The sequence below is a fragment of the Aotus nancymaae genome, unplaced genomic scaffold (genome assembly GCF_030222135.1).
Source record: "Aotus nancymaae isolate 86718 unplaced genomic scaffold, 86718_ANA_hifiasm-v0.15.2.pri h1tg000007l, whole genome shotgun sequence".
NCBI classification, from domain to species: Eukaryota; Metazoa; Chordata; class Mammalia; order Primates; family Aotidae; genus Aotus; species Aotus nancymaae.
In genome coordinates, this window is record NW_026988418.1 from 29,915,195 (window position 1) to 29,931,828 (window position 16,634).

A 16,634-nucleotide genomic window follows, 5' to 3' on the forward strand; every position below is an offset into this window, starting at 1 on the left:
ACAGTGTAACAGTGTGCCTATTTCTCCACATCCTCTCCAGCGTCTGTTGTCTCCAGATTTTTTAATGATCGCCATTCTAACTGGCGTGAGATGGTATCTCAATGTAGTTTTGATTTGCATTTCTCTAATGACCAGTGAGGATGAGCATTTTTTCATATGCTTGTTGTCCTCATGTATGTCTTCTTTTGTAAAGTATCTGTTCATATCCTTTGCCCATTTTTGAATGGGCTTGTTTGTTTTTTTCTTGTAAATCTGTTTTAGTTCGTTGTAAATTCTGGATATCAGCCCTCTGTCAGACGGGTAGGCTGCAAAAATTTTTTCCCATTCTGTTGGTTGCCGATTCACTCTACTGACTGTTTCTTTTGCCGTGCAGAAGCTGTGGAGTTTGATTAGGTCCCATTTTTCTATTTTGGCTTTTGTTGCCAATGCTTTTGGTGTTTTGGTCATAAAGTCCTTGCCTACGCCTATGTCCTGAATGGTTTTGCCAAGATTTTCTTCTAGAGTTTTTATGGTGTTAGGTCTTATGTTTAAGTCTTTAATCCATCTGGAGTCAATTTTAGTGTAAGGTGTCAGGAAGGGGTCGAGTTTCTGCTTTCTGCATATGGCTAGCCAGTTTTCCCAACACCACTTATTGAACGGGGAATCCTTTCCCCATTGCTTGTTTTTGTCAGGTTTGTCAAAGATCGGGTGGTTGTAGATATGTTGTGTCGCCTCCGACGCCTCTGTTCTGTTCCATTGGTCTATATCTCTGTTTTGGTACCAGTACCATGCTGTTTTGATTACTGTAGCCTTGTAGTAGAGTTTGATGTCTGGTAGTGTGATGCCTCCCACTTTGTTCTTTTTGCTTAGAATTGACTTGGCTCTGCGGGCTCTCTTTTGGTTCCATATGAAGTTTAAGGTGTTTTTTTCCAGTTCTGTGAAGAAGGTCATTGGTAGCTTGATGGGGATAGCGTTGAATCTGTAAATTACTTTGGGCAGTATGGCCATTTTCACGATATTAATTCTTCCTAACTATGAACATGGAATGTTTCTCCATCTGTTTGTGTCCTCTCTTATTTCATTGAGCAGTGGTTTGTAATTCTCCTTGAAGAGGTCCTTTACGTTCCTTGTTAGTTGTATTCCTAGGTGTTTTATTCTCTTTGTAGCAATTGTGAATGGCAGTTCGTTCTTAATTTGGTTCTCTTTAAGTCTGTTATTGGTGTATAGGAATGCTTGTGATTTTTGCACATTGATTTTGTATCCTGAGACTTTGCTGAAGTTGCTTATCAGTTTCAGGAGATTTTGGGCTGAGATGATGGGGTCTTCTAGATATACAATCATGTCATCTGCAAATAGAGGCAATTTGACTTCCTCCTTTCCTAATTGAATACCCTTTATTTCTTTTTCTCGCCTGATTGCTCTGGCTAGAACTTCCAGTACTATATTGAATAGGAGTGGTGAGAGAGGGCATCCTTGTCTAGTGCCTGATTTCAAAGGGAATGCTTCCAGTTTTTGCCCATTCAGTATGACATTGGCTGTCGGTTTGTCATAAATAGCTTTTATTATTTTGAGATACATCCCATCTATACCTAGTTTATTGAGAGTTTTTAGCATAAAGGGCTGCTGAATTTTGTCGAAAGCCTTCTCTGCATCAATTGAGATAATCATGAGGTTTTTGTCTTTGGTTCTGTTTATGTGGTGAATTACATTTATAGACTGGCATATGTTGAACCAGCCTTGCATGCCTGGGATGAATCCTACTTGATCATGGTGGATAAGCTTTTTGATGTGCTGTTGCAATCGGCTTGCCAGTATTTTATTGAAGATTTTTGCATCTATGTTCATCATGGATATTGGCCTGTAGTTTTCTTTTCTTGTTGAGTCTCTGCCGGGTTTTGGTATCAGGATGATGTTGGTCTCATAAAATGATTTGGGTAAGATTCCCTCTTTTTGGATTATTTGGAATAGTTTCAGTAGGAATGGTACCAGTTCCTCTTTGTATGTCTGGTAGAATTCGGCTGCGAACCCATCTGGACCTGGGCTTTTTTTGGGTGGTAGGCTCTTAATTGCTGCCTCGACTTCAGACCTTGTTATTGGTCTATTCAGGGTTTCGACTTCTTCCTGGTTTAGGCTTGGGAGGAGGCAACTGTCCAGGAATTTATCCATTTCTTTCAGGTTTTCTAATTTATGTGCATAGAGTTGTTTGTAATAATCTCTGATGATGGTTTGAATTTCTGTGGAATCTGTGGTGATAGCCCCTTTATCATTTTTTATTGCATCTATTTGGTTATTCTCTCTTTTCTTTTTTATTAGTCTGGATAGTGGTCTATTTTGTTGATCTTTTCAAAAAACCAGCTCCTGGATTTATTGATTTTTTGTAGGGTTTTTCGTGTCTCTATCTCCTTCAATTCTGCTTTGATCTTAGTTATTTCTTGTCTTCTGCTAGGTTTTGAGTTTTTTTGATCTTGCTCCTCTAGCTCTTTCAATTTTGACGATAGGGTGTCAATTTTAGATCTCTCCTTTCTTCTCATGTGGGCACTTATTGCTATATATTTTCCTCTAGAGACTGCTTTAAATGTGTCCCAGAGATTCTGGTATGTGGTGTCTTCGTTCTCGTTGGTTTCGAAGAACATCTTTATTTCTGCCTTCATTTCATTGTTTATCCAGTCAACATTCAGGAAAAAGTTGTTCATTTTCCATGAGGCTGTGTGGTTCTGGGTTGGCTTCTGAATTCTGAGTTCTAACTTGATGGCACTGTGGTCTGAGAGACTGTTTGTTATGGTTTCCGTTCTTTTGCATTTGCTGAGGAGTGATTTACTTCCAATTATGTGGTCAATTTTAGAGTAGGTGTGATGTGGTGCTGAGAAGAATGTATATTCTGTGGATTTGGGGTGGAGAGTTCTGTATATGTCTATCAGGCTTGCTTGGTCCAGGTCTGAGTTCAAATCCTGGATATCCTTGTTAATTTTCTGTCTCGTTGATCTGTCTAATATTGACAATGGTGTGTTGAAGTCTCCCACTATTATTGTGTGGGAGTCTAGGTCTCTTTGTAAGTCTTTAAGAACTTGCCTTATGTATCTGGGTGCTCCTGTATTAGGTGCATATATATTTAGGATCGTTAGCTCTTCTTGTTGCATTGATCCTTTTACCATTATATAATGTCCTTCTTTGTCTCTTTTGATCTTTGTTGCTTTAAAGTCTGTTTTATCAGAGATGAGAATTGCAACTCCTGCTTTTTTTTTTTTTGCTCTCCATTTGCTTGGTAAATCTTCCTCCATCCCTTTATTTTGAGCCTTTGTGTATCCTTGCATGTGAGGTGGGTTTCCTGGATACAGCACACTGATGAGTTTTGGCTTTTTATCCAATTTTCCAGTCTGTGTCTTTTGATTGGGGCATTTAGTCCGTTTACCTTTAGGGTTAATTTTGTTAAGTGTGAATTCAATCCTGTCACTTTGATGCTAGCTGGCTGTTTTTCCCATTGGTTGCTGCAGATTCTTCATTATGTTGATGCTCTTTACCATTTTGTGTGTTTTTGGAGTGGCTGGTACTGGTTGTTCTTTTCTATGTGTAGTGCCTCCTTCAGGAGCTCTTGTAAAGCTGGTCTGGTGGTGATGAAATCTCTGAGTACTTGCTTGTTCTCAAAGGATTTTATTTTTCCTTCACTTATGAAGGTTAGTTTGGCTGGATATGAAATTCTGGGTTGAAAGTTCTTTTCTTTAAGGATGTTGAATATCGGCCCCCACTCTCTTCTGGGTTGTAGGGTTTCTGCTGAGAGATCTGCTGTGAGTCTGATGGGCTTCCCTTTGTGGGTAACCCGACCTTTCTCTCTGGCTGCCCTTAGTTTTTTCTCCTTCATTTTGACCCTGGTGAATCTGATGATTATGTGCCTTGGGGTTGCTCTTCTAGAGGAATATCTTTGTGGTGTTCTCTGTATTTCCTGGACTTGAATATTGGCCTGCCTTGCTAGGTTGGGGAAGTTTTCCTGGATAATATCCTGAAGAGTATTTTCCAGCTTGGATGCATTATCTTCGTCACTTTCAGGTACATCTATCAAACGTAGATTAGGTCTTTTCACATAGTCCCATAATTCTTGTTGACTTTGTTCATTCCTTTTTACCCTGTTTTCTCTAATCTTGCCTTCTCATTTTATTTCATTGAGTTGATCTTCGACCTCTGATATCGTTTCTTCTGCTTGGTCAATTTGGCTGTTGAAACTTCTGCATGCTTCACGAAGTTCTCGTGTTGTGTTTTTCAGCTCCATCAATTCACTCATATTCCTCTCGAAGTTGTCCATTCTCATTAGCATTTCATCAAGTCTTTTTTCAAGGTTCTTGGTTTCTTTGCATTGGGTTAGAACATGTTCTTTCAGCTCACGGAAGTTTCTTATTATCCATTTTCTGAAAGCTGATTCTGTCATTTCATCACACTCATTCTCCATCCAGTCTTGTTCCCTTGCTGGTGAGGAGTTGCACTCCCTTGTAGGAGGAGAGGTGTTCTGGTTTCGGGTGTTTTCATCCTTTTCGCGCTGGTTTCTTCCCATCTTTGTGGATTTATCCACCTATCGACTTTGTAGTTACTGTCTTTCTGGTTTTGGTAATTTTAAGTCTGCAGCAGCTGAACTCATAAACCCCCTTTTCTTCCCCCCAGGTGTTCTGTCCCAGGGAGTTAGGGCTTTATGATTTCCTGCTGTCTTGCTATCGGTTTCCCTGCCCACAAGGTGGCAGCCTAGTCACACTCAGCCTGCAGAGGCTTCACTGAGCTGCTGTGGGCTCCGCCCAGCTTCCGTGTGAGCTTCCCTGCAGTCCTGTTTATATGGGTGTAGTTAGAACTGCTTCCGCTATGTTGGCCTGCCCCTGTAGTGACAGAGTCTCTGTAGTGGCGGGTTACCTTGGTTACGGCAAATTGCCCTGGGAACTGCAGGGTTTTTCCCGGTGGGGGACGCCCCTCCCCCACTGAGCTGGACCATCCTGGGTTCAGCCGTGCTTCCCGTGGCACCCTCTTTGCCCGGGAATCTCTTGGCTTGACTCCCTGCCTCAGCTCCCCTTGCTGGCCCAGAGGGGGCCCAGTCTTGTTCACTCTGCACAAGGAGCCGCTGTCCCCTGCCCCAGGTGTTGGCCGAGCGGCCACTCCATTCCAACCAGTGGCACTGGCAACCCATGGAGCTCCTCCGTCTGTGAATCTCCTGGTCCGTGGACAGTAAAAATCTGCTGCCCTGTGAGCCACTGCATCAGGCGAAGCAGTGGCTCTGAGATTCGTGGTGCGCCCTTGCCCAAGAATCTCCTGGCTTGACTTCCTGCTTCAACTCCCCTTGCTGGCTCAGAGGGGACTCAGCCTTTCTCACTCTGCTCAACAAGCCGCTGCCCCCCGCCCCAGGGCATAGGCCGAGCGGCCACGCCGGTCAGACCAGCGGTCCTGGTGACCCGTGGGGCTCCTCCTCCTGTGAATCTCCTGGTCTGTGGGCAGTAAAAATCCGTCTGGAAATGCGGCATCTACTCACCCTCTGCGCCTTCTCTCAGAGCTGCAATCCCGACTTCCTCCTAATAGGCCATCTTCCCCTCTCAGAACTGACTTTCTTAAGTATACTTTCTTCATTTTCGTGAAGGAGAACATGTAGCACTTTGAAAAGCATGTAGCAAGGATAACTCACCCAGTGCTACCGTGGGTGACAACGAGGCCTATAGGGCTCGTATTGGAAAAGTGTGGAGTCAAGTGGATCTAAATTTGAACTGACTCCACCATTTACTGGCTGCAAAAACATGAGTAAATGGTTCTCTCCTCTCACACTCAGTTTCTTGATCTGTAATATGAAGTAATGCCTATCTGGACACTGGTTGTAGTGATAATTAAATGATGCACTATGTGTAAAGCATAAAAGACGGTATCTAGCGCATAGCAAGTACTCAGTAATATTGTTCCTCCCTTTTTGAGGTTTGCCCTTTTTCCTCTGTATTCTCACTCAGCAGGTCAAGTGATGCTACTTACCTCAGGACAGGAGAAGCCAATGCAGCACTTACATAAGCTTCTTGACTGTTTTAGGCGACAGTTTGTCAGCTGTAAAGTGGGGATAACAATACATCTTTCTTAAAAGTGTGAGGATTTAATAAGGGAATGCATGTGGAACATTTAGTGCAGTCCCCAGAATTCAGAAAGTATATACTCTTTTAGTTCTCATCCTAGCATTATTAATAATTAGGTTAGGTGATAGTATAGGACTATCAAAACACCCAAGAAAATATTATATAAAGATAGATTTTTATATGCAGCATGCACACACACAATTTCCACACATATAAGATACATTTTATTTAATCTAAGCCAACTGCAATCATAATATTCCAAGATTTAGAGAAAAGGGAAAAAAAATAAAAATTTGCGTGTAATAACTTCATTTTGACTCCTTTTCTCCCAACCCTATTCTAAACGTTTTCAAAAAGTTTTTGCTATGATAAAAAAGTAACTTTATAAATCATCACTTCAGCTAAGAGTCACAAGGTCACAGGAGAATGCTTACCTTTTCAAGTTAAGCTCTCATAATACAGTTCTTTCTACTGAACTATATAGAAAGAATTTCTACTTTTCTTTTTATGCTTCCCTCATATACTAAATGCATAAGGTGATCAGGAGAGCCTGAAACAATATGTTACCTATTATGACTATCAGGCAAATTCTTCTTCACTGCTAATGATAATGGCTGCCAAGTTATCGAGTTTTTACTGTGTGTCAGGTACTGTAATTTACCTAAACTAATGAAACTTTTTTTTTGAGACAGAGTCTTGCTGTGTCGCCAGGCTGGAAAGCAGTGGCATGATCTCTGCAACCTCTGCCTCCCAGGTTCAAGAGATTCTCCAGCCTCAGCCTCCCAAGTAGCTAGGAATACCAGGCATGCATCACCATGCCCAGCTAGTTTTTTTTTTTTTTGTATTTTAGTAGAGACAGGGTTTCACCATGTTGACCAGGATGGTCTTGATCTCTTGACCTTGTGATCCACCTGCTTCAGCCTCCCAAAGTGCTGGGATTACAGGCATGAGCCACTGAGCCCAGCCCTAATGAAACTCTTTACCCCAGTGTTCAATATTGGTTACCTTGCAGTTACAGGATTCTGAAGACAAGCAAAGACCACAGCAACATGAAAGTATTTACTTATAACCTTAGTCCCCATTCTAATACACTTTTCCCCAAATTAACACTAGCATCCACCAGACATGGTGGCTCATGACTATAATGCTAGCACTTTGGAAGGCTGAGGCAGACAAATCACCTGAGGTCAGGAGTTCAAGGCCAGCCTGGTCAACCTGGTGAAACCCCGTCTCTACTAAAAATACAAAAATTAGCCAGGCATGGTGGCGCATGCCTGCAATCCCAGCTACTCAGGAGACTGAGGTGGGAAAATCACTTGAACCCGGGAGGTGAAGTTTGCAGTGAGCTGAGATTAAGCCATTGCATGCCAGCCTGGGGTACAAGAGAAAACTCCATCTCAAAAGAAAAGAAAATAAACAAACAAAAAAACCCCACTAGCATCTATTCACCCATTCCATGAATGCAGTATCCAGTACGTTTTTCCATAAACATCTGATCATATAAACAATGGATATGCTGTGCAAATACAGGGCATATTTATTGAAAAGTGAAATTGCCAGTCTTAGGAAAGATACAGGATTCCATGAAGTCAGTGAAATTGATGATGTAAAACTTTTCATCACACTCAAAGTCATTGTCAGTTTAGAATTTAACAGATATTAAAACTATTAATTACTAAGAGGGAAAGATGTAAGCTTACATCAGAGCCACTTCAAAAGAAAGACAAGAAACTGAGAGACCCTTAGAAGAATTTATAAAACTCTCAATTAATTCTGCAATAATGGCTCCATTTATGATCGTGAATCAAAGCCATATCTGAATCTCGGGTGGTGTGTAAAGCTTTAATACAATTTTATCAGAAAAATAGACCCTTCCCAACAATATCAACACAAATTATTTTTGTTCATTCTAAGAACTTATTAATGTAGCTTAAACTTTGTTAATAAAAGATTGTTTCACAAGTTTAGTTTATGTCAACTTAGAATCTCAATCAAACCTTTCTATCATTATGTACTGTGAAATTTTAATACCCATTTTAAGTACCTTAATTGTTAAATGACTTCTCTGTTATTGACTATCCTCAAATAACAAGAACATAGAATATACTATGTCATCATATTTAATCTTCCCAATGTCTGTAAAAGGTACTATCTTCATTTTACAATATGATGAAGCTGAAACTCAGAGAGGTCAGATAATTTTTCAGGGTCACAGAGCAGGGGATAAAAATCAGATTCAAAATTAATTTAATCTCTTTCCAACAGTCTCTTTGTCACTGCATTATATATAACATATTCTATAAATCATTGTAGAGTTGGGCCTAATTTATGCTTTTTCTAATTCTAACTAATATTATCAGCTTTTAAAGACAAAGCTAGTCTAATTTTCACTCTTTGTTGCTTTATGCATCTTCTGGAATATCGTCTCTCTTCTATGCACTCTGAGACTTTCTGATGTCTCCATCTGTTGGTTATATCCCTGCATTGTCATCCCTGGGCATAAGGGTCATTTGCCTCCTACCTGCAGCAGACCTGGTAAGGTGGGCAGTTGTTTGGCCTAATAGCCTGCAAAAGGGGGACAGTCTTTAAACAAATCAAACCACTCTCTCCTGCTGTCCATGCTTCAGATTGTGTTTTTGGAGTGACTGTTTCCAACCCCAGATGAACAGAAGGTAAAATATGCAGCTCTCATGGAATCTGACATTAGTGGTGCAGAGCCTTCCTGAATTTGGGTAAGACTGGGAGCACTAGCATTATCGTCCTAATTTAACAGAGGTGTAGCTAGAATCACTGACCAGCTCAGGTCAAGTATTGAAGAAGCACAGTCAAGACTGAAGCCCACACCGTCTGACACCATCCTAAACTCCTTATTGCAGTCATTTGTTAACTGAATTTGAGGCAGGTTACTTAAGCACTCTAACTTTCCTCATCTATAAGAAAGAGATGTTTAAAATAGCACCTACTTGGTGAGATGGTGGTGCAAATTACAGGAGATAACACATGTGAATGATTGCACAGAGTTTGAATACATTAAATAATAGATATTACCATTTATTGTTAATTTTGTGACAAATACCACATCACCCCCGAGGGAGCTGCTAGTTTGACATAGATTTATACTAAATGTAAAACAACTGAAAATAAGTTGTCTTCATGAGCTGGTTTTGATGGGAGAAATTGCAACATTGCAAAGTGGAAGAGATTATACAGAAAACGGAGAAAGCGCACGGGAAGGGGACACTGGCCTGCCAGAACGCAGGCTTGCTCACTGCACATGACTGGCAGTAGTGGATAGGAGGCACCTTGACTAAACTCAGGAGGCAAACAATCACTTATGTGTAAAGGAAATCTTCATATACTTGTATTCCATTTCTGTACCTGTGCATTTTGCTTTTTTGGCTCTTTCGTCTTTTTTTTTTCAATTTTTTTCTCACTCTTCTAAAAACTCTTTCTCTTCTTAAAACACTTAAATATACAGTATGTATTCCTTCCCCGTTCACTTTTCATTTGTCTCCTCATTAAATGCTTTCATAAATTAAGGACCTCATCTTTTAAAGATGTCAGATGTCATACTGCTATTACAAATTTATTTTTAGCCTCAGGCTGTCTACATGTGTCTGTCTGTGTGACCTTGTGGTAATGAGAGTCACAGAAAACTGCCTTTCAGAAAACACACAGTCACACATTGGTGACCCCCTGTGCCCTCTTCCATTCCTCAGAACTCCCCAAGTGTGCATGTCAATAGCTTCCCAGTACCCTAGAGTTGCTTTTTTGTCAGAGGTCCACAGGCTAATGGCAGCCACTCATCCTTCTGGGGGTACCACAAACACGTCATCAGGTTCCTAAGATAGCTTTCTCCTGACTTCTAAGCTCCTTGAGCAAGGTAGGGAGGAGGGTGGCATCCAGAGTCAGGCAGTGCTTGCTTTGATTCTTTACTTGCCAGGTGACCATGGCAAGGCTGTTGAATGACTTGAAACCTCCATTTTCTCATCTGCAAAACAGGAGCAAGAATGGTACTTACAGCACTCATAAACTTACAGTAGGGAGTTGGGGAGAGATAGCATGGGGAGAAATGCCAGATATAGGTGATGGGGAGGAAGGCAGCAAACCAAACTGCCATGTATGTACCTATGCAACAATCTTGCATGTTCTTCACATGTACCCCAAAACCTAAAATGTAATAAAAAAAGAAAATAATAATAATAATTAATATAAGTAAAGTCCTTTGAATACTGGTTGGTATACAATAAGAGAGAAATTTTCATTCCTGCTACAACTACCATTAAGAAAGCCAGAAAACCTAGGATTGAATTCAGCTTTGCCGCTTACCAGTAGGGTTACCTTGGGCTACAAATAATTATACTTAGCCTGTGTTAACTCCAATGTACAAAGAACATAAAGCCACATTAGTGTTTGATTTTTGATGTTATCAAAGGACAGACGGACAGACATAAAAGCTATGTCAATAAATACTGCCTCCAATTGGATTATTTGTAAATTATTATTAACAACAATAATATAACAATTGCAATATTAAACTATTCTCTAACTTCATATAGTGTTTCATATGTATTTAATATTATAATCCTCTTTTATACAATAAACTCCATAGAGGAAGGGATATGCCTCATACATTTCTATGTATCCCTCAGCAGCTACCACAATGTCTAATTATTAGAGGATCTCACATTTCAATAAATCAATTTTGATTATTCAAATAATAAATTTGTTTATTTGAATAAAATAAACATGTATTCAACCAACTTTATCTCCTGTTGACACAAGTATTATATCAAGCCACCTAAGTCAACATAATAGCCACCTATGTGATATGTGAAAAATTAGGCGCACATGCACAGAATATATGATAGAATTTTAGGGATGGAAAGAAGCTGAAAAAATTCTACTCTAACTCCATGCACAGTGAAGAATTCTATTTGTTTTATATCTCCCTTTGTTTCTGCCTAAAAACCTACTCAACTTCAAAGAACCAACTCCAATTCAACAACATCAGTAAAGCTCACCGTGACAAAATGACAGCAACAAAAACATTAATATTAGTCATATGTTTTTAAAGTGCATACCACGTTAGGTACTTCACAAATGTTACCCTATTTGATGTTCACCATGAACCTTTAACATTGATACTATCTTTATACCATCTTAAGATGAGAAAACTGATTACAGAGAGATTGAAATACATGGTCCCTAGACATACAGATTGTAAGCCAAAGAGCCAAGATTCACACCCAAGTCTACATGACTCTAGAGTCCAGATTTCCTTTGTTAAATCAACTAATAGCATCTGCCACACCACTCATTTGGTAATTAATCTTGCAGTGAAATAATGCCATAGCGGTGTCACTTACACTGTTGTCTTACCTAACCTCTTGTTTGCATACATTATTGTTATTTAGTTTTCCATATGTTTATGCCTTTTCTTCCTGAAAGACTACATATTTGTGTTCTCACCACTATCTTGCACATGGTAGTGTCTCAGAAATATGCCAGATCTACCCAAATCCCCAGTGAGGATAGGCTGTTTTCAGGGCAGTTTATTCTTCTGTTAAAAAGTTGTTCTCACTGTAAAAATTTTAAATGCCTATAGATAACTTAAAATCATAGGATCTTAAAACACAGACACTATGCAGTCTATTGCCTTCATTTCACGATTGAGAGAACCTAACATTAATATAGTAGATTTCCCCAAGGCTACAAAGCTATTAACTTACAGATCTATAGCCTTGAACTCTGGTCTCCAGAGCCGCTGTCTGTTCATATTATTTCAGTTATTAGAAAACAATTTCCAGTCCACTCTTAGTCCTCTTAGGCCATAAGGTTTGAATTTCTCATCATGTTGAACACTTTTCTAGTTTTAGCTCTGTTTTCCAGTAAAGAGACTAAACAAAAACTCTCTGAGGTGCTATGGGGGAACAAAAGCATTCATTTATTATTCATATCATTTTCGTTGAGTATAATCTTTATGCAAAACACCTGGTATTCTTGTCAATTAAACGTTGATCTGCCTTTGGATTTGGTCATTCTACTTTGTAGGAATAAATTACATCTTAAGGAAATTAAAAAAGGAAAAGAATACCAGGTTATACAAAGATGGATTTCATTTGCTATCTAGAAGTGGTTCAACATTAGGAGAATGTCTGTAGCATAACAAATAGTTGTGGGAAATGATGTGTAGACCAAATAGCAATAAGCAATATTGTAAGTGGGAAAAAGTAAAACACAAAATGGGATATCAATGGAATGTATAGGGATGTGAAGAAATTAGGGTTGTAAATTTTGGATCCTTAGAGGTATTTGTAAATGTTTGCTGTTTTGTGTGTTTCTGCTTCCCTGGCATTATTGATCAATTCTACAATAAGGACTATGGTGTCCAGAGCTGAACATAGCTAGAGGAGGGGTTGTTGTTGGGGCATGGGGGGGAGGTGGGTAAGGAGAAATGGGTCTCAATCACGCCACAGATGGCCTTGTGTATCGTTACACTGAAGAGTGTGGTCTTTAACTTGTGGATATGTGTTTTGATTCCCATCAATGAGCTTTAAAACAAAGCACACAAGCAAACGAAAAGCGGTACAACCATCATTTCTAGTGATGTATGTCTTACTCATCCTTTGATATAGCCCAAGCTAGGGAAGATGTTTAGAACTCAATAATAGAAAGTTGATGATCAAATAAAACCTCCAGGTGCTTTTTTTTCACATATTCTTCTACCAAGCAAGTTTTCACAAACCACAATTGTTTCATTAATTTTAAATCTTGATATATAAGAATTTTACATTTGTTTCTGCTGATATTTTTCTTATAACTTCCAGTTTAGTACCTCAAAAATTAAAAAAAAATTTTTTAGCACTTTTAATGAATCTGCCATGATGATCATCATAAAAATAGTTAATCATTACTGAGTGCTTACTGTGGTTCAAGCGCTGTGCTAAATGCTTTGCCTCATTTTATCCTCAGAACAAACCTACAAAATGGGTATCATGACATCATCCCTGCCAAAGATCATTTAGATAACAAGTGTCAGAGACAGGACTCAATCCCAGGTATGTCTGATGCCAAATCCCATGCTCTTAGCCACTACAGTGTGCCCTTTCTGAGCACTTCATTGAGTTTTATCCAAGCCACTGAAGAGCCCAAGGCTAGGGACCAATCTCTGAGATAATCCACTAGAGAGCTCCTTCACAATGGATGTATAGCTACTGATTCATGCTCTTTGGATATTGTGATTTGTCTAATTGTCAATTCCCTTGGCAAGACCATGATCCATACAACTTTTACTATTTTGTTCACAAGACTATCATAGAAGACTATTAAATGCTTTGCAGAATTGAAAAATATTATGATGATGACATTCCCTTTCTATACTAACACCTGCATTTCTCGTTTTTATCTTTTTTCCTAAGAAATATCCTCGCCGACATTATTGTCTCCTTCACTAAATTATTCACCACACTTTGAGCCCTGTTTCCATCCAACTGTAAAATGAAGATAATACTTACTTCACACATTTACATAGCTAGCATGCTCTAAACTCAAGTCCATTGCAAATCTCCCCTGTTTCAAATACTTCAGAGGCCTCCGCTTTCCATTCAGGGTGTTCTAACCCTAGTTTCAAAACTCCAAAAACCTCAGGAAATTCATAATTCTACCTTAAATAATAAAAATGATGCATATATGTGTGCTTTGCTCTGAAAAGTATTCTAGATTTGTATTAGATTATCAAAAATGAATTATGATTTTAATGGCTATAAAGACAAATTTTTCTAAATATTTATATAAAACTCTTCATGACCTAATTGCTAACTCCCCAAGCCTCATACTCAAAACTCCTCCCTACCTTGCTCCTGTCACCCTTCAATACCGACTACACTCACATACACACACAACACCACACTTCCTGTGGTTTCTCAAAATGTGTATGCTCAGCTCCCCACATACATACATGGTGGGCCTCATTCCTTCTACCATTTGTGAGATCATATTCATCCTCAGACCTCAGTTCCGACATCATCTTAATGAAACCTACGCTGACCTATACAAGCAGCCTTAAGTGCTTTCATAGAGCTTTGCTCATACCATTCTTTTAAAGAATTTATCAAATCACTCTATTTGATTGTAGATTTATCTATCCTCCTCACCAAATGCCAAGTTTCAATCGCATAGTGAAAAAGACCCTGAGAGAACAGTTCAGCCCTCTTACCACCGTGGCCTAGTTTTAACCAACAGTTGGAGAAGCTATTAGCCATTCTTCTCCAAAACCTAATAGTCGCTCAATAAACATTTGAACTAATGAGTGAGCAAATAAACTGAACAACACTATTACAAATAATGGTCTGTGTTTATTGTGCCTTTATTATTTATAAATGTGCACAAACCTTACTTTTCTGAGACCCAACTGTGGATAATTCAACATTTATTTAGTGAAAGGCCAATATAGTGCAGGCTAGGTTTTAGGGAGTGTCACAGTCTCATTAAAGAAGCTAATGCCATTGTTCCTTCCTTTTAAAATTTAGGGCTCTATGGGCAGCGAAGACTTAGCATGCACACCTAACTTCAGACTCACCCAGTGGCACTGTAATTGTACACTTGGTACTATAGTTCCCTACTAAGAAGGCAAAATGATAAAGCGCTCAGAGTCAAAACTTTGAACTCATACATACTCTAGTGCCATTCTTAAACTTTATGCAAACCAGCTGTGCAGGACTGAACAAGCTGTATAAACTCTTTGTGCCTTGGTTCCATCAAACTGTAAAATGAAGACAATACTTACTTCATACATTTGCATAGGTAATATATAAAACACTTAGTAAGTGTGCAACAAATGACGTTAATGGAGGTAATTAAGATTAGCAAATGTTGATGATGTTGATGATTGGAATGCTGCTGCTGATAACATCAGCACATTGAACTGTAACTCATTGAGGACAAAGTATTATTGGCAAAGTACTCATTGACTCCCAGTACCTACCATAATACCTGATACATAGTACATATTAGATAACTGTTGGTTAAATTAATTGTCAATTGCCAAGTCCAAGATACTGAAAGCCAAGAGAGATAGAAAAGAGACTAGCATAAACTAGAATGATCAAGGAAAGCTTTATTGAGGAGGGAGGTGTACAATTGGTAGATTATTTTCAGACCTGGAGAAGAGGACAGAAGTTATTGAAGGCAAAAGAAAACAAACATAACACTAAAGTATGTAGTCTATGCCAGTAGTGGGGAGAAGTAAATGCAGTCTTTGGCAGGAAGAGGAAGCAGTGAGTATGTGACACAATTAAATACTTTATGTAACAATTACCAAAACTTTACTGTTCAATACCATGCCTAGAGATCAATAACCAAAACAATAATCCTAAACGTTGATACTTTCAGAAGCTACACACAGCAAAATGATTCAGGAAAATGATTCATTTGGAACACTCCATGGTATAGTGGGAAAAGCATGAGTTTTATAGAGAGATAAACCTAGGTTTGAATTTTTGTTTTGCCACTTAACTAACTATATTATCTTGGACAAGTCACATACATGGAGCTTCTGTTTCCTCTTCCACAAAATGGGAATAATCATACCTATCCCACTGGGCAGATGTGGAATTGGAATGAGATTATTCATGTAAGGCACCCAGTGAGTGCCCTGAGAGCTTCTGTTACTTTTAATAGTGTGAATTAGTGCATTTATGTGTTGTACTAAGTCGATGTGTATATTTTGGTTGTGTATATTTTTGGACATGTAAACTTGAGCTTACTTGATCTGAGAGTAACTGGGCTTTTTGAAATGGAAATATCCAGAAAAAAACAAACGGGTTACGTGATACCACTTGGCTGCTATACAAAATGAAAAAATGAAAAAAGTTTTGAGTATGGGCAATTTATTGGACTGAATGCTCAAATAGGAAACTAGTAATTGTCTTTATTAACCACCTGCTGTACAAACTGTCATGCAAATACTGCCTTATGTTTTATGCAAAACATTTGAAAACCCCTGTGCCTTTGTTCTGCTTGGATTTTCGTTTCTGTAGCAAAATGCATAATTGAATTAATTTCAAGTGTGTTTGTCTGTAAACCAGCCAAATATTTCCTTTTAAATACTTGAGCTCTATGTTGAATATACAGAGTTATGGTTCTTAGCGCATTTACTTTTTTACATTAAGGGGTAGATTTTATTCCTTAATTCTTTAATGGGCTTTTAGTTTCACATACACTAAAGTGTCTCCTATTTGCATAATAAATGAAAACTTTTCATTTCATGCAGGTTCTTCCAGGGGACCCAGCCCCCTAACCATGGGAGCCCAGGACACTCTCCCTGTTGCAGCAGCATTTACAGAAACAGTCAATGCCTACTTCAAAGGAGCTGATCCAAGCAAGTAAGCCTGATACTTGGTCCACTATCAGAAAAAATAGAACACTTTAGCCTGTTGAGTGTGAAACATCCTAATACAACCGTTTCATTCTTTATTTTAAAAAGCAAAAAAAAAATTTGGTTAGCAATAGTAGATGGCACAGCTAGAATAGAGGTAAAAATGTCATTAGGAATATTGATTTCATGCTTTTAAAAAT

The 16,634-nt window shown here is 38.8% G+C and overlaps 1 protein-coding gene across 23 annotated transcripts in view; it reads left to right on the plus strand.

Annotated features, from left to right (window-relative positions):
- Positions 1–16,634, plus strand: part of SGIP1 (SH3GL interacting endocytic adaptor 1) — a 220,181-nt gene that overhangs the window by 176,373 nt on the left and 27,174 nt on the right. For all 23 annotated transcript variants that reach the window (XM_064372455.1, XM_064372456.1, XM_064372460.1 and 20 more), the window contains one exon: positions 16,330–16,441. In XM_064372455.1, the coding sequence (XP_064228525.1) occupies positions 16,330–16,441 (112 nt within the window). The remainder of the gene's footprint in view (positions 1–16,329; positions 16,442–16,634) is intronic.